General features: G+C 35.4%; 1 protein-coding gene across 1 annotated transcript in view; it reads left to right on the forward strand.

The window, feature by feature from the left end:
* The window catches only part of LOC107094705 (rho-related GTP-binding protein RhoN-like), a 38,122-nt gene extending 16,159 nt beyond the window's left edge, over positions 1 to 21,963 (forward strand). Inside the window, exons 3-5 of the mRNA XM_015390494.1 lie at positions 8,590 to 8,699; positions 15,852 to 15,986; positions 20,942 to 21,963. Coding sequence (XP_015245980.1) covers positions 8,590 to 8,699; positions 15,852 to 15,986; positions 20,942 to 21,196 — 500 coding nt within the window. The 3' untranslated portion in view covers positions 21,197 to 21,963. The remainder of the gene's footprint in view (positions 1 to 8,589; positions 8,700 to 15,851; positions 15,987 to 20,941) is intronic.
* Positions 21,964 to 22,165: the final 202 nt, after the last annotated feature.

Raw genomic sequence — 22,165 nt, forward strand, 5'->3', positions numbered from 1 at the left:
TTTTGTTCTCTGATCAGCAGCCCCTTTTTGTCCTGGAAAAAACAGTGACCATCACTAGGATACTGTTACCGGTACTCTCTCCTGGAAGCACCTACCTTGACCACGCCACACCTGCCCAGTAAACAACAGGCCCACTTTCTTTGATCAGTGATGTATGAATGATCATTTCTGCTCAAATTTTACACAAAGATGTTCTTTTAGCTTCTAATCTGCACAGTAAAGGCAACTGTTTTCTGTTAGCGAAGGCCAAAGATTTAGTGAGAAGTCTTTGCTCAGCCCTCTTAAAGAGGAGCCTGAACATCAGAATTGGTGTAATATGGCGAAGTCATCAAACGGACAGCAACCAGACAGAGATGGGATGCTTTGCAGCAAAGACTGCTTTTTTTTTTACGTTGGTTCAAAAAAAATAATAAACGCGATATACAATAAGAGCCCTGTGATAGACTGGCGACCTGTCCAGAGAGTATCCCACCTCTCGCCCATTGATAGCTGGAGATAGACACCAGCACCCCTCATGCTGCAGGGATAAGCATGACAAAAAAATGGATGGCTGAATGGATGTTCAATAACAAATACAAACCCCATAGTGCCAAAGGCAAATTTAACATTTTCTCTCCCACTTAAGACTCAATCATTTCTTTATAGTATAAAATGGTAGCCTCTAACACCTCTGATGGTGAAGGCCTGTTTACGCTAACATAGACATGAATAAGCATCACTGTATGTGTAATTTGATTCCCATGTATAAGGGAAAGACAGAAGAGCTGGAGCAAACTGTTAAAATGAAAAGGGGAGCCAGGAGGTTTACTGTGAGGAGATGCCCAGATGCTATCTGTTCCCTCAGTTATTAGTTTTAAGGATTCCTGCTGAGTTCAGCCTAAGTGATGTTCTCTGGCTTTCCAAGAAAGGGATTTTCTTCCAAATAGAGCTGGTTTGCAACAAAATAAAAATACCTGAAAATAAACTGGTTAAAGTTTTAATTTCTTGACGTCACTCTTAATAAAAAAAAAGTATTTTTTTAAATTCACATAAAAGATGTTGCATCACTTTTTAGTACGTCTAAAGGTTATACATGTGTTTCCTTTTTTTCCCCATTTTTAAATTCATTTATTTGTCTAGTGAGAAAGCGATGGTTAGTTTCTTTTTTTTTTGTGTGTGTGCTTACAATTAGAGGAGTGTTTCTGGGTGTGTCCCAATTAAGGGGCTGCATCATTTAAAGATCTCAAAAACAACAAAGGCCAAAACTGATCAGCCGTTTATTGGAACAGTCTATCCTTCACCAAGAGTTCTCACCTTTTCCATAGCGCCAGACGGGAGAGGAAGACCCTCCCAGACAGCTACCAGCATGAGCTCTTTTGAAATTAAGTGAAAAGTTGAAAAACAGCAGATATTTGAATAAGCTACATTCTCATGTAAAAAAAAAATATTTTTAAATCGATTTTGGGTCACAGAAACCCTAAAATGTCAATTTCTAATCACAATTTTGCCCATCACCATTAATGCCAAAATTTGAGCAATCAGTTTCGAGCTGCAAAGAATCATGGGAAATGGTGGTACTTAAGGCATCTCCTTCAAATCAGGAACCATAATGACACATCTGTTGGATGGAGTGGTGAATTGGGACATCGTCGCAGCGTGATGATGTAATCGGCTTATAAATATGGCCTTTGAAGGATGCAGCTGCTGAATTGGGACATACCCTGTTAAAACAATCAGATGTTCGAACAAATAAAATCAAAATGTCACCAACAAACCCAATTTACAGTAGGTGATTATAATTTTTATTACATTAATTGCCTGTTAATTGACCAAGGTTTGATAACTAAATGATTTGCCTTTAACTGTGGTCGTAAATCCAAATCAAATTGCTCTGTAAAAAAAATTTAATTTTCACAGCAGTTTACACCATTAAAAAATGGATTTTGTAGCCAGAACTGATTGTACAAGTTTCACTTAAATATAAATGAAAACAATTCTATGTTATCAATCAAGTTTAGCATCTCCAAGTTACATCATAGCAAAACTATTTGAATCTTTTTATGTCAGAGGACTGCAAGGATTAAAGACTAAAACAGAAAGGTTGGTTTTGAATTGTTTATCAGCTATACATTGGGTGGAGACACTATTTTCTGCCTCTACCGGTAATTTTCCATGCATATAGGCCTACAGTTCCCACGCTGCCTCTAAGGTGGCTGTTTAGCTAGAACAGAAGCCAAAGGAGGCCAAAGAATCCAAAGAACCTGTTGTGACGTTTTTCCAGTCTTACTGAGGATGACTTTGTTTCATGGAAGAAATTCAATTCAATTTAAAAAGCCAGGAATGTCTGATTGCTGTGGTAATAAAAGATTGCTTATAAATTTGTTTTCTTTACATTGGCAACAAAGAGAAGAGAGCTGAATTGATTTTAAAACCACATTTGTACTGACTGAGCCAGGTTTAGTTTGTAAGCTGTCTTTAGTTGGTATGTAAGGCATCACTTTGTGACTGTGTTGTTATGACTTCTAAGGATGGCATCAACAATTGTTCTAATATGAAGCAGAAAATGCATTTGTTTTCAGGGAAAAAGAAAGACCTGAACTGGGATAAATATGATTTGAAAGGCAGATGCAATTCATTTTGTCTTGATAAAAGATGATGGACAAAAGTGACACAGGTGAGTATTAATGACGCTTTCCTGCACAAACAATCTATGGTGGTTCTGCACAAAATTCTTCTGGGCACTATTTTGTTTTATTGGAAGCACAGATAAAAAAAAAAAGCATGAAAAAAAAAATCTTTTATAGTTTATTATTTGATGCAATAAGTAGGTTGTGCAACCAAAAAGAAATTTGCATCTCTAAACTGAAAGAAATAAAATGTAAATTTCACCAAGTCTAATTTACATTTAAAGTTTTATTTGAAAATATGTTTTTGGAACTGTTAATTTACACTATACCTAAAATTTGAAATATCTTACAATGTAAAATAAATAAATAAACTGTAATAATTACTTTCCAAGTAAATATTTACTTCAAGTCAAAGGTGATGGTGTTGCATGACCAGATGATGCAACTATCTTAGTTAGCTTTGATCTTTACATTCATATATTGATCGTTTTTAAGGTTGTTGTTTTGCAGGTTTAAAAAAGGGCAAGAAACTAATTTCTGGAATTCTACAGTTTTCTGGATTATTACTATTTTTTTCTCAATTATTTCAATGCTGTGGGCCAAAAATGGGGAGATTTTATATAGAAAACAAGGCTTTTATCATGGACTGTTAGTCCCCCTCCTTCACTCAGGCTGAAATCTCTACCAAATAAATCAGACAAAGGAAAATCTGCTTATTATAAGTCATAAACATAAAAAGCATGGTACACACCTCATGAGAAGTCACACTATGGAGATTCTGCTTCATGGCAGTAACTAGACATCATAATATTATATTCTTGTATATTATTATTGCCATACCTGATTGTTTTTAAGCTAAATTTTTTCTGCTTTAACAGCAAAGCATGCTGCCATTACGGTATGTACTTGAAACCCTGAAGTGGATGCTGATGTATTGGCTCATATTGATCTTTGAGACATGGAAAAACAACCAGCTCTCCTGTGTCTTTATGAATTTGATCAGAGAGTTTTAGACAGAGACAGATGGACTGACCGTGCTAAAACAGCAGGAATCCTCCCTGGAGGGGCATCAAACTACAGCTAGAGGATTTCAGAAAGGATCCCCGATCAATACACATTAGCTGCACCTCCATCCCTGAACAAGGCTTAGAAGACACCATGGAACCCAGAGGCACTCACTCCCACTGAGCTTATGTGAATTTATTCATTGATGACAAGTCGAACCCGTTATCAAATTATACCTCAGGAACTGAGGCTGAACCACAATATAAACACTAAATGTGTCTTGTTTACTATACTGCATCTCTGGTAACTAACTTGATATATTTATTGAAATGTATTCATACGTTAATGTGAATATGTATATATATACAAAAATTATGACATTTTCTAAATGTGTAAAAAAGGAAATTCACAGAATTTCACTAGAATAAACAAACTTTTAATTTACAGTTAAAATGTGTTATTCAAATAAAGCACGCAGCTTATATTGGAAGTCAGATAGAAATTGAGACAGAATAAAGAAAGATAGATGTGCAAAGCTCAATAACAAAAGCTCAACTGTTATTGGATCTTTAGGGCTTCAGGTCCAATTTTTTTATTTGTTTGACTGAAAACAGACAAAAAAAGCCTGAAAATGTTGTGACTTTCTATGATTATTTAAGCCAATACTTCCAGCTGCTCTAGTGCTTGATGTGCATAGCCTACTTAATCAAATAGGCTAAACTGCTCACATGACACACCACAGCATGTGGCATAGATGGCTTCTTAACAGTTAGCAGGTAACAGACTAGCTCCCACCAGATCAGTCAATATTATCCAGTCACTAAAAAAGAAAAACATCCAAATTGAACATTTAAATCATACAATCAGAAATCCAGCTTGAAAAGAATCTTCCAATTGCACATTTTAGATTTAATTATTAGAGAGGACTTGTAAGATGTATTCATTAATTTATACTGCAATTAGAAAATTTGTTTTATGATTGTATTTCTGAATGGATATTTAAAAAACACACTTCATTCACCTATCATTTAATCCTTTTTACTTTATCCTCTCCATTTACCTTTTCTATGACCCTTCTGGTCTCTGCACCCTGTAAACCAAGTGATGTAGCCTAGTTCTTTTGACGGACTCATAGAAATTCAGAATTTTAACTATTCCTGAAGTCCATTTCCACAAGTTTTGGGGGACCCCAGTCTTGGTCATCAACGTTTTATTTTGCAGGACAATCTTCGATTGTGAATTTTTGCAGCAAAACGTTTATAGACAACATATATATATATATATATATATATATATATATATATATATGTGTATAATTGGCTTCTCTAAAATTCTCCTTAGGTGTGAGTGTGCGCGTGAATGGTTGTTTCTCCCTGCAATGGACTGGCGACCTGTCCAGGGTGTACCCCGCCTCTTGCCCATAGAAAGCTGGAGATAGGCACCAGCATCCCTCGCGACCCCACTGGGATTAAGCATGACAGAAAATGGATGGATGGATAGATATATATATATATTATACCCTAAGCTTGATGTAAATGTAAATCTTGCTGTTAGATACTGCATAGATTGAATTTATATAACACTTTTCTAGTCAATAAGAATAATATTCCTAAGCCTAGATCTGCTATATGGTACTTCTTGTATGTGTCAGCAAAAAGAGAATACAGATGTATCTTTATGAGCGTGTGAACAGTCTCGGATGTTTCATCCTAATAGCCTGTAAGTGATATTTTAAAACCAATACAATCCTGCAGCTGACATGCTAGGCAAAACATTTACTCTTAATTTACTCTGCTGTTCTTTCTGATATTGTCTCTAAAAGGAAAACAAGTTTGCACATGCGATTTGCTCAACCTCAGTATTTCAAGCTCTTTTGGGATTATGCCTTTCTTTAATTCTGCACATTTCTGATTAACTAATCACCAGGTGAAATTCATCTCTCCAACAGAGATTATCTTGTCTGAGTCTAGATAATGTTAACTGTTAATCGTTTTTTTTAAACAGCCCTTCCTGCCATTATTTTTATGATTTTTTTCCTTTATGTATAGACAATAAACTTCCAACAGCATATTGTTCGATTAAATCCACCTTCTGAATCACTGAAGTGAATATCCTGTGATGAATAGGATATAAGTTAGATCTCTCTGTTTCATAATCTTCCTCTAAGGTGCAAAACAAAATAAACTATTTGTTGTTGAGCAATAGTCTGCACAAGCTCTTATGGTTAGACCTGAATAGAAGACATTTCTCTTCTTAGCTGTGGCCTATATAGGTTAGGACTTATTGGAAAAATACCAACTCAGCAGTTCTGCAGATTACTTCTTTTGCAGTGTCCAATCCTTCTGCCCAGATGAGTGTATCCCATAATACATCGAAGATTGCACTGTTTGGATTTCTTTTTTTTTTATTGCATTGTATTTTTATTACCTATTTGATCCACATATGTGCCACCGGAAAACTGCTGCAGGAAAGGAAAGGGCTAGGATTCTGGAAAAAAACAAAAAGAAAACACTTGCAGCAAATTGAGAAAGATTTTTTAAAGGCACAGATGATGAGAAAAAAAATATTTACTTGTGTTTGATTAAAGCTGATGTGGGTCTGATAGTGGGAAGCTAAACTACTGCTGCCAGAGCCTCTGTATTTGTTACCTAGTGATAGGCCAATTTTCCCTAGGCCCTTTTTTTCTGCAGCAATTTCCCATGAGTATGCTACTTTTTGGGAACTTACTAGGGCATAAGGAAAACTTTCTTGGTTGGAGGTTTGGTTTAAGACTAGCCTGTGAATTAAGTTTAGGGTTAGTTATGTGTTTATTATGGCTGGGGTTAGGGTAAGGCCCTGGTATAGGAAACACGACTGATTGTAAAATGAATGGAAATCAATGCAAAGTCTCCATAAAGGAGCAGGACTGCGTGTGTGTGTGTGTTTAAGGGACTCTACAGAGACCTCTGGGCATTTTATCACACTGTCAAAAACACAGAGGAGAAAATGGCTTTTAATGAGTCAGAGGGAAGAGGGAACATTATAATTTTGACTCAGTAACTCAGTAACTGTGGGATAAAAGTCTGAAAGGATTTTGAGCAAAAGGATTTTATTTTTTCTAGCTGATGTTCCACAGAACGTAGAGAGAACTAGTGATGCTATGTGTTAAGAAAAATAGAACAACTGTTTTATTAAACAGAAAAAAAATCATGCTCTACTTTTATTTTTTTTTTTTTAGAAATCTTTAAAAAGAACATGAACTGATTAATGCACCTCTTGCTAAGAGGCCCAGAAATGCGAACAAGCACTTTGAACAGTTTTCTTTATTAATTGTTTTTGTTGATAAGCTCAACAACAAACAGGGAATATTTTTCTAAAAACAAACAAATTTATGCGTAAAAGAGGTTATTATAGATGCAAAACATAAAAAGGCTCTTGCAGGTTCACCCAGTTAAAAGAGAAAAGATCAGCAGATGATTATTTAAGGTTGACCGTCTTTGGATTTTATGGTTATGTTGTTATCTATATGGATTAGTTTTAATTTGATAAATCGGGGATCTCACCTTTGCTTTTCAGGTCAAGTCCTTGAATTTCTGTTTTCCTATCTACAGTCAAATAATTGAAAATAAATCCCCAAAATTAACCGTGGTTGATTAAAAAAAACTGTACTATGCACCCTAACATTTCCTTTGAAATGTTGCCTTTGAGAGCTCCATGGTGTAGCAGTGGCTAGCTCTGCTGCCTTGCAGTAAGAAGGTTTCCGGGTTCGATTCCAAGCCTGAGGTCTTTCTGCATGGAGTTGTGATTAAGGACCACTTAATATTACCCAGAGGCCCACAAATAATCCCTGGGCCAAATTTTGGACACCCCAGGATTAATGCATCCTAATTGTTGATGAACCTTTCTTAGATCTGCTAGAGCTCTATGATATGTGGATGTCTGATTTATTCACAAACAACTTAAAGAATAAAACAGAGGGGGAAAAACAGGAAGTTCAAGTTTGTGGTCTACATTCCTCTGATTCTGTTATTCTAGTTGTCTGTTAAATCCTTTTTTAAACTAGTTATGTTTTCCTTTTGACTGTATGACTTTACAGTTTGTGCTCCATTTCTTATGCATCCTTTCTACAGTTCTACAGAGTTCAGTTGGACTAAATTTAAATTGGAGAATTTTATTCTGCTTCGACCAAAAGGGCAGTAGGATATTGCATGCCAATTTTTATAGAGTTTACCCTCTAAAACCTATGAAAACTATTCATCAATTAATTTATTTCACGATAATGAGCTACTTTGTGATAGACTGTCGAATAAAATCCTACCAAGGCCAATTAAAAACATTGAAGTTTCTGGAAGGTGGGGTTCAATAGTTTTTTGAGGCTTTATACATACATTTAAGAATTAATTTAACAAACATGAATTATACCAAACTAGACATGAGGGTAAAGACAAGCACATAAGTTCTCTTAAGAAATACGAAATCTAGAGATCTGCATATGGAATCCAAATATTCAAATGTCATTTTACCATAAATCAATCTGTCGCTTCAAGTGAAACTTTAAACTCACATTTTTGTGTAGGAGTTGCTTTCAGTCGGGTTCCATGGGGACATTCTGCTGAACATGTTTTTGTTGACTTCACAAAGCAATGAGTTTGGTAACAAAGACACTTAGTGCTGTCAGTGGGGAAAAATGCGAAGGGAACGTCGTCCTCTCTGGATCGGAATGTGTCCCCTTGCCCCCGTCACAGAAGCCAATTCAGTCTGGGCCACTGGTATAAAAAGGTGCCAAATACCAGGTGACACATTGTTCAAGCTGCTCACTATATCCCTGTCACACATCTGTTTGAGAGGCAATAAATCACATCCAGTTATAGTCCCCTCCTGGAGTGACTGGATTCATCTAATCAAATGTGTTCCTCTGAAAGTGTCCAACTGCTTGAATTTCCACTAGACTAATAAAACCAAACATAACCCATCTGGAAATGTCTTTTTGACCCCTCAGGTTCAGCCTACTATGACAATGTGCGGCCATTAGCGTATCCCGACTCGGACGCTGTGCTCATCTGCTTTGACATCAGCAGTCCGGATAGCTTGGACAGCGTGGTAAAAAAGGTCAGTGCGTCATTTCTTGCTGAAGTGTAAATGAGTAATGATGCATTATGTTCCTCATTATTTGGGTTTTTAGTTATTCGTTTATATTTGTGTCTTTGTTCAGTTCTGGTCATTATTATTTTTTCTTTTCTTTCCTAGTGTTATCTTTTTTGATTTTTTTTATTGAGAAAAAAAAACTGTTTTTATTTTTTTATTTATTACTTAAAACCATAACACCAAGGAACTGATTCACAAGGATCTCGCATAAGGAGCACTAAAGCGCTACTGGAAATAAAATATTGCATATGCAATTAGTGGGTGCTTTGCATTTTATCCACTAAGATTGCCTGCACAATTGATAACAGGAGCAAAAGTGTTCACTGGTTTACTGGAGTTTTTGGAGAGCAGATTGGTTTAAGCGTATGGAATTGGGAGGTATCTATGTATCACAAAGTACTGGTAAAAAAAAAAAAAAAAGTAAAACACTGAACCTGGAAAAAATAAATGTTTTCAGTCTTTTTTCAAAGACTACAGTTACCCTAAAATCATCAACAGAGGAAATGACCTTTGCCCGTCCCTTCACAGGATATAGCTTAATGTTTCATGGGTAGTTTTGCATCACATTTGCATATATTCCTCTCAGTGTGTTACATAGTCTGGTCACCAATATATGTTAGGTATATTTATGAAGGGACACACTCTTATAAATTACATTAAGACATTACATTTAGAGGTACAAACTGTATGCACACCTGGTAGGTAGATCAGCTTTGTGTGTGCTATCAAAGTGTTTTTGCATAGTCAAACCTCTGGTAGATTAGCGCCCATGCTTTTTGAAGACACACTTGTTCTTAGAAGCCTATCGTGGTTCAGGACAGTACGTTTGTTTTAGGCTTCGTTTACTAAGATCCATGTTTTGTTTTAAGGTTTCCGCATATACTTTGACTGTTGCACAGCTAATTTAAACTCTGTTTAAAAAAAAAAATATAGCAACTGGCAAGTCTATTATCTCACCCTGTATAAACTGTTTTTATAATTCTGCATTTCATTTATAAAAAGCAGAATAAATAAAAAAAAACAACAACCAAGAAATCCCCTCTGAATTACTTTAAAGTAAATACTTGTTCTCCCATCAACTTTGACCTCTTGCTGAAAAATAGCTCCTGGCATGCTCTGATAAACTGATAGTTTGCTTTCTGTCTTTTTGTATCCCATTAAATCATTTATATTGTACAAACCCTAGTAGTAAAAATGTTCACTTAGGGTTTGGGTGCATTAAAAATGATGAGCAATGTGTTACTAGTGTAGATTCTAATCTTTGAACAAAACAGATCTCAAATCAGTTCCTTAAACATCTTTAAGTATGACTAGATTTCAATCCCTGATGTGAGTTTATATTTAAGGTGGCATTTGAAATTTAGAGAAAAGATTGAAATAAGGTGAAATAATATAGAAATGAACAAATATGAATTTTCAAGCTCATAAATTAAGCCACAGTAATTTAGGTCGGCTACAATATCATTGTGCATTAAATCTTCCTACAGCTGGGATTGTGTATAAGACATCCCTTTCAAATGAATGTTAACGGTGTGCAGTGTAGCACCCAGCAGACTCTAAATGACAATAAATCAGGCTAGTCCATGTGCGTCTTTCCCGGAGAGTTTCTGTACTATAGTAATCCTCTCTGAGGCACAGCCGAATCAGGATGGTCCATCCGAATTGGGAAAATTGGTAAGGACACTATCCCCTAAACCAAAAGGGTTTCAGTGGTTGTCATGTTGAGGGATGTCTGATAAGTCCTGGCAGTAAGGAAGGAGGTAGGAAGAGGAAGCAGGATGCTTCCTATCATTAGCTCAGTTTGCATTGGAATGTCCGCCAAGGCTAAAGACTTTTCAGAGTTGAACAAAAGTACTTTAGCTCTTCACCTGTTCTCTTTGTGTCACATGCAAATGCCCTTACCTTCATATTTTGGGGTAGAGTGTGAGCTGTTTACTAAAATTCTTTGATTTTGTTCTTTGCATTTTTTTTCTGAATGGCTGTAGTCCCGATTGGATTTGCATCATTCATGTGGGTGTCCATCGTGTGATGATGTGATGTCCATAAGCTTAAAGGTGGTCTGGATTTAGAAGTTTATTTTTCTATCCTCAATAGCGTTCTTATTGTCAAACCAGTGAAAAGTAAAGGATTCTTAGCTTGGATCTACAGTTTTCACAATTTAAAATCAGCCAAAAGGCTTTGTTCCCTCATCAACTGTCATTCAGGTCCATAGAGGCCTGATAACAATCCACTAATTTGGTTTAGGCGTGTTAGAGAGGATATGCATTAAAAGTTGCAGAAAGGCAGCTCTTTAGTACTGGACTTAGACCCTGCACTAGTCATAAATCATTCATGAGGATGTTTAGTCTACACCAGGGGTCTGCATCCCTCATTATCCAAAGACCAATTTGTACCATGAGTCCCGTTAAATGAAACTTGTTTAGACCCACAGATGTTCTATGACATTTAGAGAGAAAAGAACTTTTACTGTTTGATAATAATCTACTATAAGAAAATTGTCATTTATAAAAAAAAAAAAAAAAAAAAAAATACAGATGGGTTTTAAACAAAGAAAATATGTCGTTGGCAAAAGTGGAAGCACACATTTTTCTGCAATATTGATATCTGTGGAAAATTATGGTAAAAATCCCTTACAGTTTCCTGCCTAATGGGTGAAAAAATTGGCAAAATAAAAATAATATTTTAATTTTAGTATTATCTTGTGTAAATTCAGTGCAATGATTTTATAATAAAAACTGAAATGTTACTTCCTTTTTTATTGTATTTATATCTAAAGTTAAAGTTGGTATTCTATTTCAGCAAAAGTAATTAGGAGCCACTGTTGATGTTCAAACAGCTGCTTTCACTTCAGGAGCCCCAAAATGCAAACTCCTTATTGAAACAGAGGAATCAGAGTATTTTGACAATTACATTCTAGAAAATAAGCTACACAGTAAAAATAAATGCACTAAGAGAAGCTTAACTTGCATTGTGTTTCTTATTCTTAAATGAAATATAGACAGAAAAAAAAAACATTTAAAAACACTCTATGGATGATTTCAACACACAAACCAAACTTTAGGTTGACAAAGAAGAAATCTCTGCCTTCTATTCTGTCTGAAGTTTTGTCCTTGTTGGAACACCTTCCACTCGTATCGTATTATGTCATCAGAATTGAAACTAGTAGTTAATCAAAATCCAGTCTCAACACTTTACGCCAAAATGTGCCAACATAGAAATTATAATTCTAGTAGCATGAGTTATGTTCACTGCATGCTGCAAATAGCATGCTAATGTGTCTGCAATCTATTTCCAATGCAAAGCAATGACACGGAAATTGGCTTCAAGTTACCTCCAATTGGGACATACAGACTGGGATCATGAGGACAGCAAGTTTTGTTTTACAACTAATATTCAGTACATTGAATAATTAATTAACTTAAAATTCAATGTGTAAAACTAGTAAATGCACTTTAGCTCTACTATAAATAATTTAGTAGCTGCAATATGATACCATGTGTTGCTTTTTTGCTACATTTTAAAATCAAACAGGATGAGGTAGATAAACAGTAAAAGCATGAAATGAAAATGTAAGATATAAAAAATGATTAAAGCGAGGGTGCTGAATTTAAAACCTTTGTGTTTTCTTACCGCCAACTGTTTTTAGTTTAGTTGGTGCACGGTGATTGATGTGCTTTCAGCCTCAAGCATTCCTGCCATCATTCGTCAGTGAGATCGTCGAACCAAAACAAAACAGTTGTTTTTCATTGAGGGCACATTCCCACATCTACAGGGGTCCACTTTAGCATTATCCCTGACCTGACTAAATGACCTTAGTAAATGGTGATGAATAAGCACATTTAAAATGCATACACATAATGCAAAAGTGTCATGTTGAGTGTTTAGTTCAAAAGATAAAAAGTCAAAGTGAAAGATTTGAATGATTTGGGTTTGCATTGGTTTTGATGCGATATCTGGTGTCTCCTTTGTCAGGTTTGCTTTGGCCTTACTCTCCGTCTGCTTTCATCCGCAAATACATTTCTGTTCGACTTTCTCTGACAGCGTTCCCACAAATCAGTGTTTGCACACACCAATTTTCTTTCAGAGCTTTCCTTACTCCTTTTATCGCTCTCTTTTGTGTGCCTCCATTCTCAGTCTGTTCAGAAGTCTCTATCTTGCATTTTAGAGTGTCTTTATATGTCTCAACTAACCTAAAATAAAAAAAAAAAACAGCTTCCATCCTCTTTTTGACACTTCAACCTTTGTGAATGATACATTTATGTACATGCTCTCTTCTTAGTCTCTCATCGCAAGATGCCCCATACTGTAATTTGCACTTTTCTTTATTTTGCTTTGCTGTTATTAAGGAGTTGGATAAGTATTGACATATAATAAGCAGTTTCTAGTACTTCAGAAATCTTGTAAATTTCTAAAGGCTAACAAAAAATAAGAATTTATAAGAAATGTAATTGGAGTGGTTAAAAAAAAAAAAGATATCCTCTTTGAAAGGAAAGAAAAAAAATATATTTGCTGCTAAGTTTAAGAACATCTTAAGGCAGTAATGATGTTTTTGCTTTTATCTGATTTAACATCAACATATCAAATGAATAAAAATAACGCTAAAAAAAAGTACAGCCTTTGTTGATACGGCATGATAAGGCCTTAATCGTTTTTAAGTGTGTTTGATTGAAGTTAACAACTGTTATAGACCCCTTTCTGTATATGCCCTAAGCAGGTGCTTAGTTTGCTTCTGTCTTGGGCAGGCTGCTTAAAGACATGGATTTGCATCACCTACATTTGTCTTTGCAAGGTTTCTATCACAAGCTCTGAAAGATCTAGGCAGGAGACAGAAATACATGTATAAAAAACAAAATAACAAAAAAACTAAACAAAATAAGTAAAAAGACAAAAAATTTGAAAATAGCAACAACTTTAAAGTAGTAAAAAAATAGTCTGAAAAGAAAGAACTAATAAATAACAACATTAATGTGTTTGCTACCCAAGCTAATTAATTTTAAAATCCTGCAAACACTTTTAAAAAGCATTATTTCATAAATCTACATGCATTTCTTGCTCATAACAGCATCTGTACCATGTACTGTATTTAAGGTAAAATTATAATTTAAGTTTTGTTTTAAAACCAAAGTGTTTTTCTCTCAAATAACTACAAATAACTACAATAACTGTAAAATAAACAACATGAAGTGTACAAAAAAGGAAGTAAAAAAAAGTTTAAATAGATTTTATATCTTTTTTTAGATTTTTTATTTATTTTTTGTTAGAAATTATAGTTGTTTGTGTTAGTTTTGCAAGACATGATTCTTTTCAAGTGAACCAAACAAATATCTTTCAGTTTAAAACTCTTAGCTACTAGTACCGGTAGCTATTCTGTCTTTAACCAGTGACTAAACCCATTAATGTTAATCTGTTGCAGCTTTCTTTTATCTACACCTTTGCATAACTGGTTTTTGCATGTTTTTATTTTGCACCATCCTTGTTCACGCTTGTATTTTTAGACTGAACTGCAAAACAAAGCTTCATGTTGTCCCTTTGATGAACCAGACTCTCTGCTCCAGCAGCTCGCATTCTGACGCTCCTTTATGCACCAGTTCTTAACAGTAAAACAGACAATAAGCTGCTCTTCCCATGGGCCCTTTGTGACTCATGTGAACGGCTGCGTTTCACCAGTTGCACACAGGACCTGTAACAACAACAGCAGCAGCCGGGCATACAGGAGAAAAGAAGACGTCTTTGTAAGGCAAAACAAATAGAGCAGCAGTGATCAGAATGCTCCCTCTGCCTCAGTGTGGGAAGATACTGAAAGGAGTCTCTGAGAGAAAGATGGATGAGAAGCGTCTAATAGCTAAAGTCATGTCTGTAGTCTGTAATGAGTGTTGTCCATCTTTGTCTTCAAATCTCATGACTGTTGGCAAGATTTGAAAACAAAACTGCTGCAGTACATTTACAGTAAAAATTATATATCATCTCCCTTGAGAAAAAGGTGTGGAAAAGGCCTTAAAATTAATGTGTCTTTTATCATAGAAGCATAACACTGAAAGGAAAAAATCAAACTTTAATTTTATTAAATTTATTTAGTCATAAAAACTGATTAATTTAAGCAAACATTGCTTTTTTGTTGTTGTTGATCAGAGTGGCTTTTTTTTTTTTAGAGGTATAAATATGATGTGACTCAGGTGCATATTTGTCTAAGCCACTCATCAAAATGGATAAACAAGAAATTCAAGTAAGACAGATATGAGATCATCTTTATGAATAAGGAAACGGTAACATGGAAAATAGCTACTTGCATAAACTTCTCCTCTGCAAAAAAGGATTTTAAAACGCATCATAGTGTGATGAAAAAACATGTAGATTTAAATATACAGAGGAGGGTGCTAACAGAGAGATTGCACCAGTTTTAAAGTGGCACATAGCTTGGATAATAATATATTGAGAGCCTTGGTCTAGGCACCATCCCAGGTCACTCTTTTGATGCCATTTATTGTTAATAGGCTGAGAAGAAGTTTGTGTTGTGAACAGGTAAAGAGATCTGTGAATTGCAAGCAGGACAAGCCTGAAAACCTGCAAAAAGAGTCAGCTGACTGTAAATAGGAGATGACGCATTCTGCTCAGGCACTCTTTGTTATCAGAGAACCGAGCCACAGATGAACCATACAAAGCCCTACTGTTGAACTAGTACTAGATTTAGGGCGGTTCGTTTGGGTCTGGAACGGCCCAGTTCCATTTACACTCAGTTTACAGTTATCTTGGGTACCTTGCTCAGACCATTCTAGGCACGATTTCAGAAAGGTAGTGTAAATGGCACTAAAGCTACTCCAAGAGCTTAAATATTATATATCCTCAACATGTCCTTTGTGTCTTTTCTATGTTTGCAAGTGAACACATTTCAATTGTTCTTATTAACTAATTTATTTTTGTCAAATTCTAAGGTAAAAAATTTGCATTTTAATGTAATTTAACAGTTGCTGTTGAAATTAAACACTTTTCTGGCTAGTATCTAGAAAACGAGTTCAAGCAAATTAGAATTATATTTCTATAAAATGCCAACCAAAGTGGATAACTGATTCGCCTTTTAAGGTGAGTGCACTGATTTATGTTTTCCTATCTGGCACACAGTGGCAAGCTGAGAAGAAGGAGTTCTGCCCGAATGCCAAAGTGGTTTTGGTTGGCTGCAAGCTGGACATGAGGACAGACGTCAGCGTCATGAGAGAGCTTTCCAAACAGAGACAGATCCCCGTTACCCACGAGCAGGTGAGTGCAGCACCCCAACTTATTTATTTATTACAACCTGAACAGCGTCTGGTTATATTCAGCTTCTTTATTACATCTAATATTAAACCCACAATCAATTACCACCTTTATCACAGATTTACTTCCAAAATTGTGAGGAAAGTAACAAATAGGAGCAATTACTTTCATCCCTAGTGTACACAAACCAAAACTTCTGAAAATTAATTTGAAGAGTGGTATTTGCTCCGCATCATAACTTTCATAAATATAGAAACTCAGCGAGTATAGAAGGAGCTGGAATCGAACAAAAACGGAGACAAACAGCAGTTGTGTGATAAAGCAATTGTTTTGTTTTCGTCTCGGAGCAATGATCAGCGGCGTACGTGAATTTTAATTGCCTATTTCCATGTAAATGTGAAATCACACATCTTGGCAGCCTTTTGTCAACTAATTATTTTTTTTCTCACTAAACAAAAATAAAGGACCTTTGCTTGCTCAGTTTGGTGAGTCGAGCACTTCAGATCTGCTCTGTGAAATCGATGAGCTGAACTCCAGCTTTAAGATTACACCAAAAAAAAAAAATCACATCTTCTAGAATTGTAGCTGCTATAACGGAAAGTTTATTATTATTTCATTAATATTAACAGATTTATATGATACATGGAGTTAAATTGGATAAACAACATTCTTGACAAAATGCAGCTCTGGTCTCCAAAATCTGGAAGGAAATTGGGTCAAATGTTTTGACTTGATGTTATATCAATATGCACTTATGTTGTCCTAATTGTCAAGGTTGGTTGATATTGTTATGGACCCAAATGCTGAAGAGTCAGAAATGGTTTCTTGCAAAATTTTACATAAAAGAATATGTAAAAATACAGAATCCATAGTCCGGAATCGAGAAAAAGATAACACCAGAATCAAAAACTTGGAGACACAGAAGAATAATCCAAAGGAATTACTAGGATCCAGCAATAGAAATTAAAACAATACACTGGACTCTGTTTCCAAATCTGAAGATGTTTTGCTTCATTTGAATTGAAAAATCTTCCTGGATGGGAAGCGAAACGTCTTCAAATTTGGTAACAGAGTCCAGTGGATTGTTTTAATTTTCTTTTTTTCGACTGAGAATCTTTTTTATGACTGAAAATCTTCCCCATCATGATCCAGCAATGGGTGAGATAAAGTTCAAAAGCTGCAATATAAAACCAAACACACAACATGGACCACAACAGGCGAAGACCAAGAAAAAAAGGAGAAACACAGAGTACAGACTCAGAGAAACAAGGACAGCAGCACGTAACATGCACCTCACATATACTCACGCAGCAAACCCGAGAATGAACAAACAAAGCACGCAAAAGATAGATAAAAAAGGCCGAACAACAGCTCCAGGCGCCAAAAAAACTAACCAGAATACCCAACAAACCGGGCCACGCAAATCACACATCCATAACCCAAAAACTACAAAGATATTCGAAACTGTGCTTAAATGTCAACCAAATCCATTTGCACAGGAACAGATAAAACATTTCAATAATACAAATATTATCTGCCACATATCTGACCCAATAACCATTTAAAAAGCTACTTTCATTAATTTCAGACAGAACTATTCTCATAGTGGTATTATATTAAACTGCTCTTACAGTATTCCCCACTGTTTGGCGCCATTTACCTTTTTTCTTTGAGCACAGAGCAGCCAGCTTGCTTTAACTCACAATGAATCACAGGATATCCAAGGCTACGTAGGATACATACGGTGTATATTTGCCCTAAACGGGCAAAAAAAGGGGATGCATTTATCGGCTGCATAACGAGGAGTCCGAACAGACCTTGGCTCTTCGCTATGACATAACCGGCCAATGAATCTGGCCTTCGGAGGATGCAGCTCATGAACTCAAACTCAACAAATGACTAACTGAACAGGAGTTGTATATATGGGAAACAGAACAATGGGAGGACTAATTAGCTGATAGGGAGCAGGTGTAGACAGAAGTAACTAGAAGGAGCTAAGGGGAAAGGAAAGGACAACAAAGAATAACCAGTGGAAACAACATGATCTAAAGGTAAATAGAAAAGGCTAAAGGAGAATAAAACTAACTGCAAAATAAGGAATAACCATGTAAAACTAGAGGATAAGAGAAGGGACAGATATCACTGAAGCCATGGAAAACATAAGCTAAACATAAGAAAAAGAATAACTATCACTAAAACTAGACCAAGGAATAAATGATACCAAAAATGCTGAAAACAGAATAACAGGGAAGATTAAAATATATATATTTAAAAAAATGATATAAATCTTTACAAAAACATAGAATAGCATAAAATAAAGCATAGCTGAGAACCAAATTGAAAACTTAAACAGCACCAAAAAGTCCAAAATGTAAGATCATAACATTAAGAGCCAAAATGTATACGTTAAAGGATTCTTTAGGGAACAAATGCATAAAGAAAAAAAAAAAGAAAAGAAACACAACTGGAATTAATTTGACTTTTCTTTTCACCATTTTAACACATTTCTATCAGAAATCCAATGTTGCTGTATTTGGGGTTTTATCTGACAAACCATGACAGAGAAAGTTAGAGTTTTATAAGAAAAACAAAGTTTTTTTTTAAAGATAAAAATCTAAAGTGCGTTGTTTGCTCAGGTATTCAGCCCCCTTTACTTGTATTCGCCTAAATAAAATCTAATTGTATTTTAAGAGGTTTGGTAGAGATTATTAGGCAGCATCAGGAAAACCAGTGGCAGGTAGAGCCAAAATTTTACTCAAGCAAGAATCTCTACCCAGCAGACAGGTCAGGTTAGCCGGGAAGCTAAAAGCAGGTTTAGGTTATAAAACTTCATCCAAACATCTAACAATTTTCTCTTCAATAATTTTTTTTTTTTACGGAAAGCAAATGGCTGTCTTACAAACCAGCCTTCTGCTTAAACTGGAAGGACAAACGTGAAGATGAACGAAAAAAAATAGGCCCATGGTAACTCTGGACTCACAGCTCAGGTGGCACAAACCACTGACATGTCAACTAGCTGTGCACTCTATATATTGGGTGTTTCTAAAGCAGTAGACTGTACAGCATATCACAAATATACCATCATTTAGATATAACTGTGAGGAATATTCATATTAAAAATGAGAGTGCAGTAGTTTTTGGCTGTTATTTTCCAAATGTTAATTGGAACAATTAGTTAAGAGTCTCACTGCAGCAGATGCTTACTCTGCACACCAATGACATTCCCCTAAATGCTAAAGGTCCACAGCAATCCACAATGAGACAGAAAGGAAAGAGGAAAATGCAGCAATTGATGTCAGCATCGCAATATTTATCAACATTACGTATATGCTAAGTGCATTATGTATATGCAAATTTCAATTTGCAAAGGAACAAGTAGATGGAAATTAGTCCGCATGTGAAATCTGCTGTTTACAAATACTATTTGCTAATTAAAGGGGAATTGGGTTCCTGTATTAAATGAATAAATAAGGAAGGAGGTGATGTGTTTAGGTGGGGACTAAATTAGATATTTCTGCACTAAAGCAACATTCTCTGTTGGAAAACCAACTCTAAACATGCCATCCCAAGTGTGAAAACATCCTGTTACTTCAGCTGGTTTTATTAAATTGGAAGATAGACTGAGCTTAAATACAGGGCAACTGAAAAAAGAAAATCTTTCATGGCTGCAAAGGTTTTGAGACTGGGGCTAAGACAGAGGATATGTAAGGACTGGAACAGTCCTATCAAAATGGGCCTTTATATTAAATTGCAAATCTATATCAAGACTTGAAATTAGCTGTCAACAGATGGTCTCCATCTAATCTAACTAAGCGTAATGTAATAAAAAAAAAAAGAATGAACAAAAACATTTCTGCCTTCATATTTGCAAAGCTGTACCCCCAAATACCTGCAGCTGTAAGAAAAGTAAAAGGTTGTTCTATAAAGTGTTTGCTCAGTGGAAATTAATGCTAATACAGGTTCGCTTATCACCTAAAACAAAGTGCAACCCTTTAAAGAATCTGCCTCTAGCCTGTAAAAAAGTTGACCTACTCTTGATAATAAAAACGTTTGGAGTTAAATGTGAGGTGGTGTTTAACACCACCATTATTAACCAGAGCATTATGTTTCCGTTTTACGGTTGCAAAAACCTTAAATATTTTATTGCCGTAGGGATTTTTTCCCCCTTCGCCTCAAACAAGCTATCAGGCTTTTATTAGTTCAACTGCAATGTGATTTTCTCTCTGTTTGACCAAACATTACAATCTCATAACCACCAAACAATGCATGGATGATCTAATATGAAATAAATCAACACAACTATCAATTTTATGGTGCAGGGATTAAAGATGCTGTGTTTGTGTTTTCCCTTTGTGACCATAAGGAGTTGTACAAACCGAGCAAAGTGTATAAATGAATACTGGTGGATTGCATGTCTGAAACTATCAATATTTAGCCTTTCTTAAAGATTCTGAAAATTTTGGAATTTGATTTAGGGATTTTAAAGACCTGAAAAGTTTGGGAATGTTTTAAGAAAAAGATTATGGAAATTGTAGCTTTCCAGAATCCTTCTAGACTATATTCTCATAGTGTTTCATTCTTCCTGACTTCTGTTTTTATCCCTCCTTTATTCCTACTATACTTCCTTCATCTTTCTCTTCCGTTTTATTCTCATTTCCTTGCTTCTTTCCTTCCTCATGTTTATCATTTCCTTTTTTTTTTCTTGTGTACTTCTTTCTGATCTGTGTCCTTCCTTAGTGGTGTCCTTGGTTTTCATGTCTCCTTTCCTACCTCCTACGTCCTTTCCTCTTTTCCTTCATCCCCTCCTTCCTTCCATCCTTGTGTCCTTTTTTTTTTTTTATAACTCCTACTTTTATTCCTCCCTATGTTCTTTTTCTTCTTTGTGTTTTTTTCTTTTTTCCAGGTTTCAGTTTCTGTATATCTGTGTTTTGTAACATATTTATGTTCTGTGTGTTTAGGGCACCAATTTGGCGAGGGAGATTGGCGCCGTGGCCTATACTGAGTGCACTTCGAAGTATTCTGAAAACAGCGTCCGCGATGTGTTCCACATCACCACGCTGGCCTCTGTGTTCAACGTCCATCGGCCTCAGCTCAAATCTGTGACCACACGTCGCACCAACAAGCGGACCTCACAGCAGCCTCCTCGGACTGAGATGCTCGGGGACCCGCCTGCCATTAGGAAAGACCGAGCCAAAAGCTGTGTGCTCATGTAGCAGCAGAGCCTGCTGATAGCCTGATCTGTGTCTGCTAATGGACATGAGCTCCACTGCACATAAACTTTTATAATTTATCTGTGAGTTCTTGTCAAACACTGACACTGCAGTAAGAGAAATATGGCAAAAAAAAACAAGAATGGAGTCCCATAGAGCTCTTATTTTGTCAGTTTTTTTTTGCAAAACTCTGCTTTAAATTTTTCTTTGTGCCTGTGCTATCATACCATGGAAGCCACTATAGCAACTGAAGCTATTTTTTGTCAAGGATTTTACATGAAAAAGGACAGAATCAGACAGGTTTAAGAAATAAAAACAGCAAAGTGAGTGATGAGAATAAATTAATAGTTTTAGATTTGAAATCCTGTCTTTGACTTCATTTGTCTAAGGAAATCAAGCACAATGAAATGCAAGAATCTTTGGTTTTTCCTCATTTAAACTGAAAATCTGGGCATAAATAAATACAAAATACAAAAAGACTGATGCACTGATATGACAAATTGTCTCAGACCACAAGTGCTTTAAAATAGAAAATTGCATAATAAAATAATCTGAAGTGCTATGTACTTACTTGTGTTCTAATTACAGAGGGAATTTGGGGGCGTTGCACATTATATTGTACATGCAGTAATAAAATAAAATAAAAAAACTTGGTCTGCTTAGTTTAAAAAAATATATTTTCTCTCATTTATTCAACAGTGTTCAGGTACATTTCAGGTGCTCTAATTCAGATTAAAATTACGAAAGAAGATGTCAAACTAAATAATTATTAAAAATGTAAAATAGTAAAAAAAAAAATTCAAACAAATTAAAAGGTAAAAAGAGTTCAATTAATTCTAAAAAAGTGAAAAATACAAAATAAAAATTCAAATGTTGCATCTTTCAATTTAAAAACATGGTATTTGTTATGGGTTTATTAAACTCCAGTTTACACCTGAAAAGCAGAACAACCTATTCGCATTAAAACATTAA

Source organism: Cyprinodon variegatus, unplaced genomic scaffold (assembly GCF_000732505.1).
Source record: "Cyprinodon variegatus isolate N-32 unplaced genomic scaffold, C_variegatus-1.0 Scaffold502, whole genome shotgun sequence".
Taxonomy (NCBI): Eukaryota; Metazoa; Chordata; class Actinopteri; order Cyprinodontiformes; family Cyprinodontidae; genus Cyprinodon; species Cyprinodon variegatus.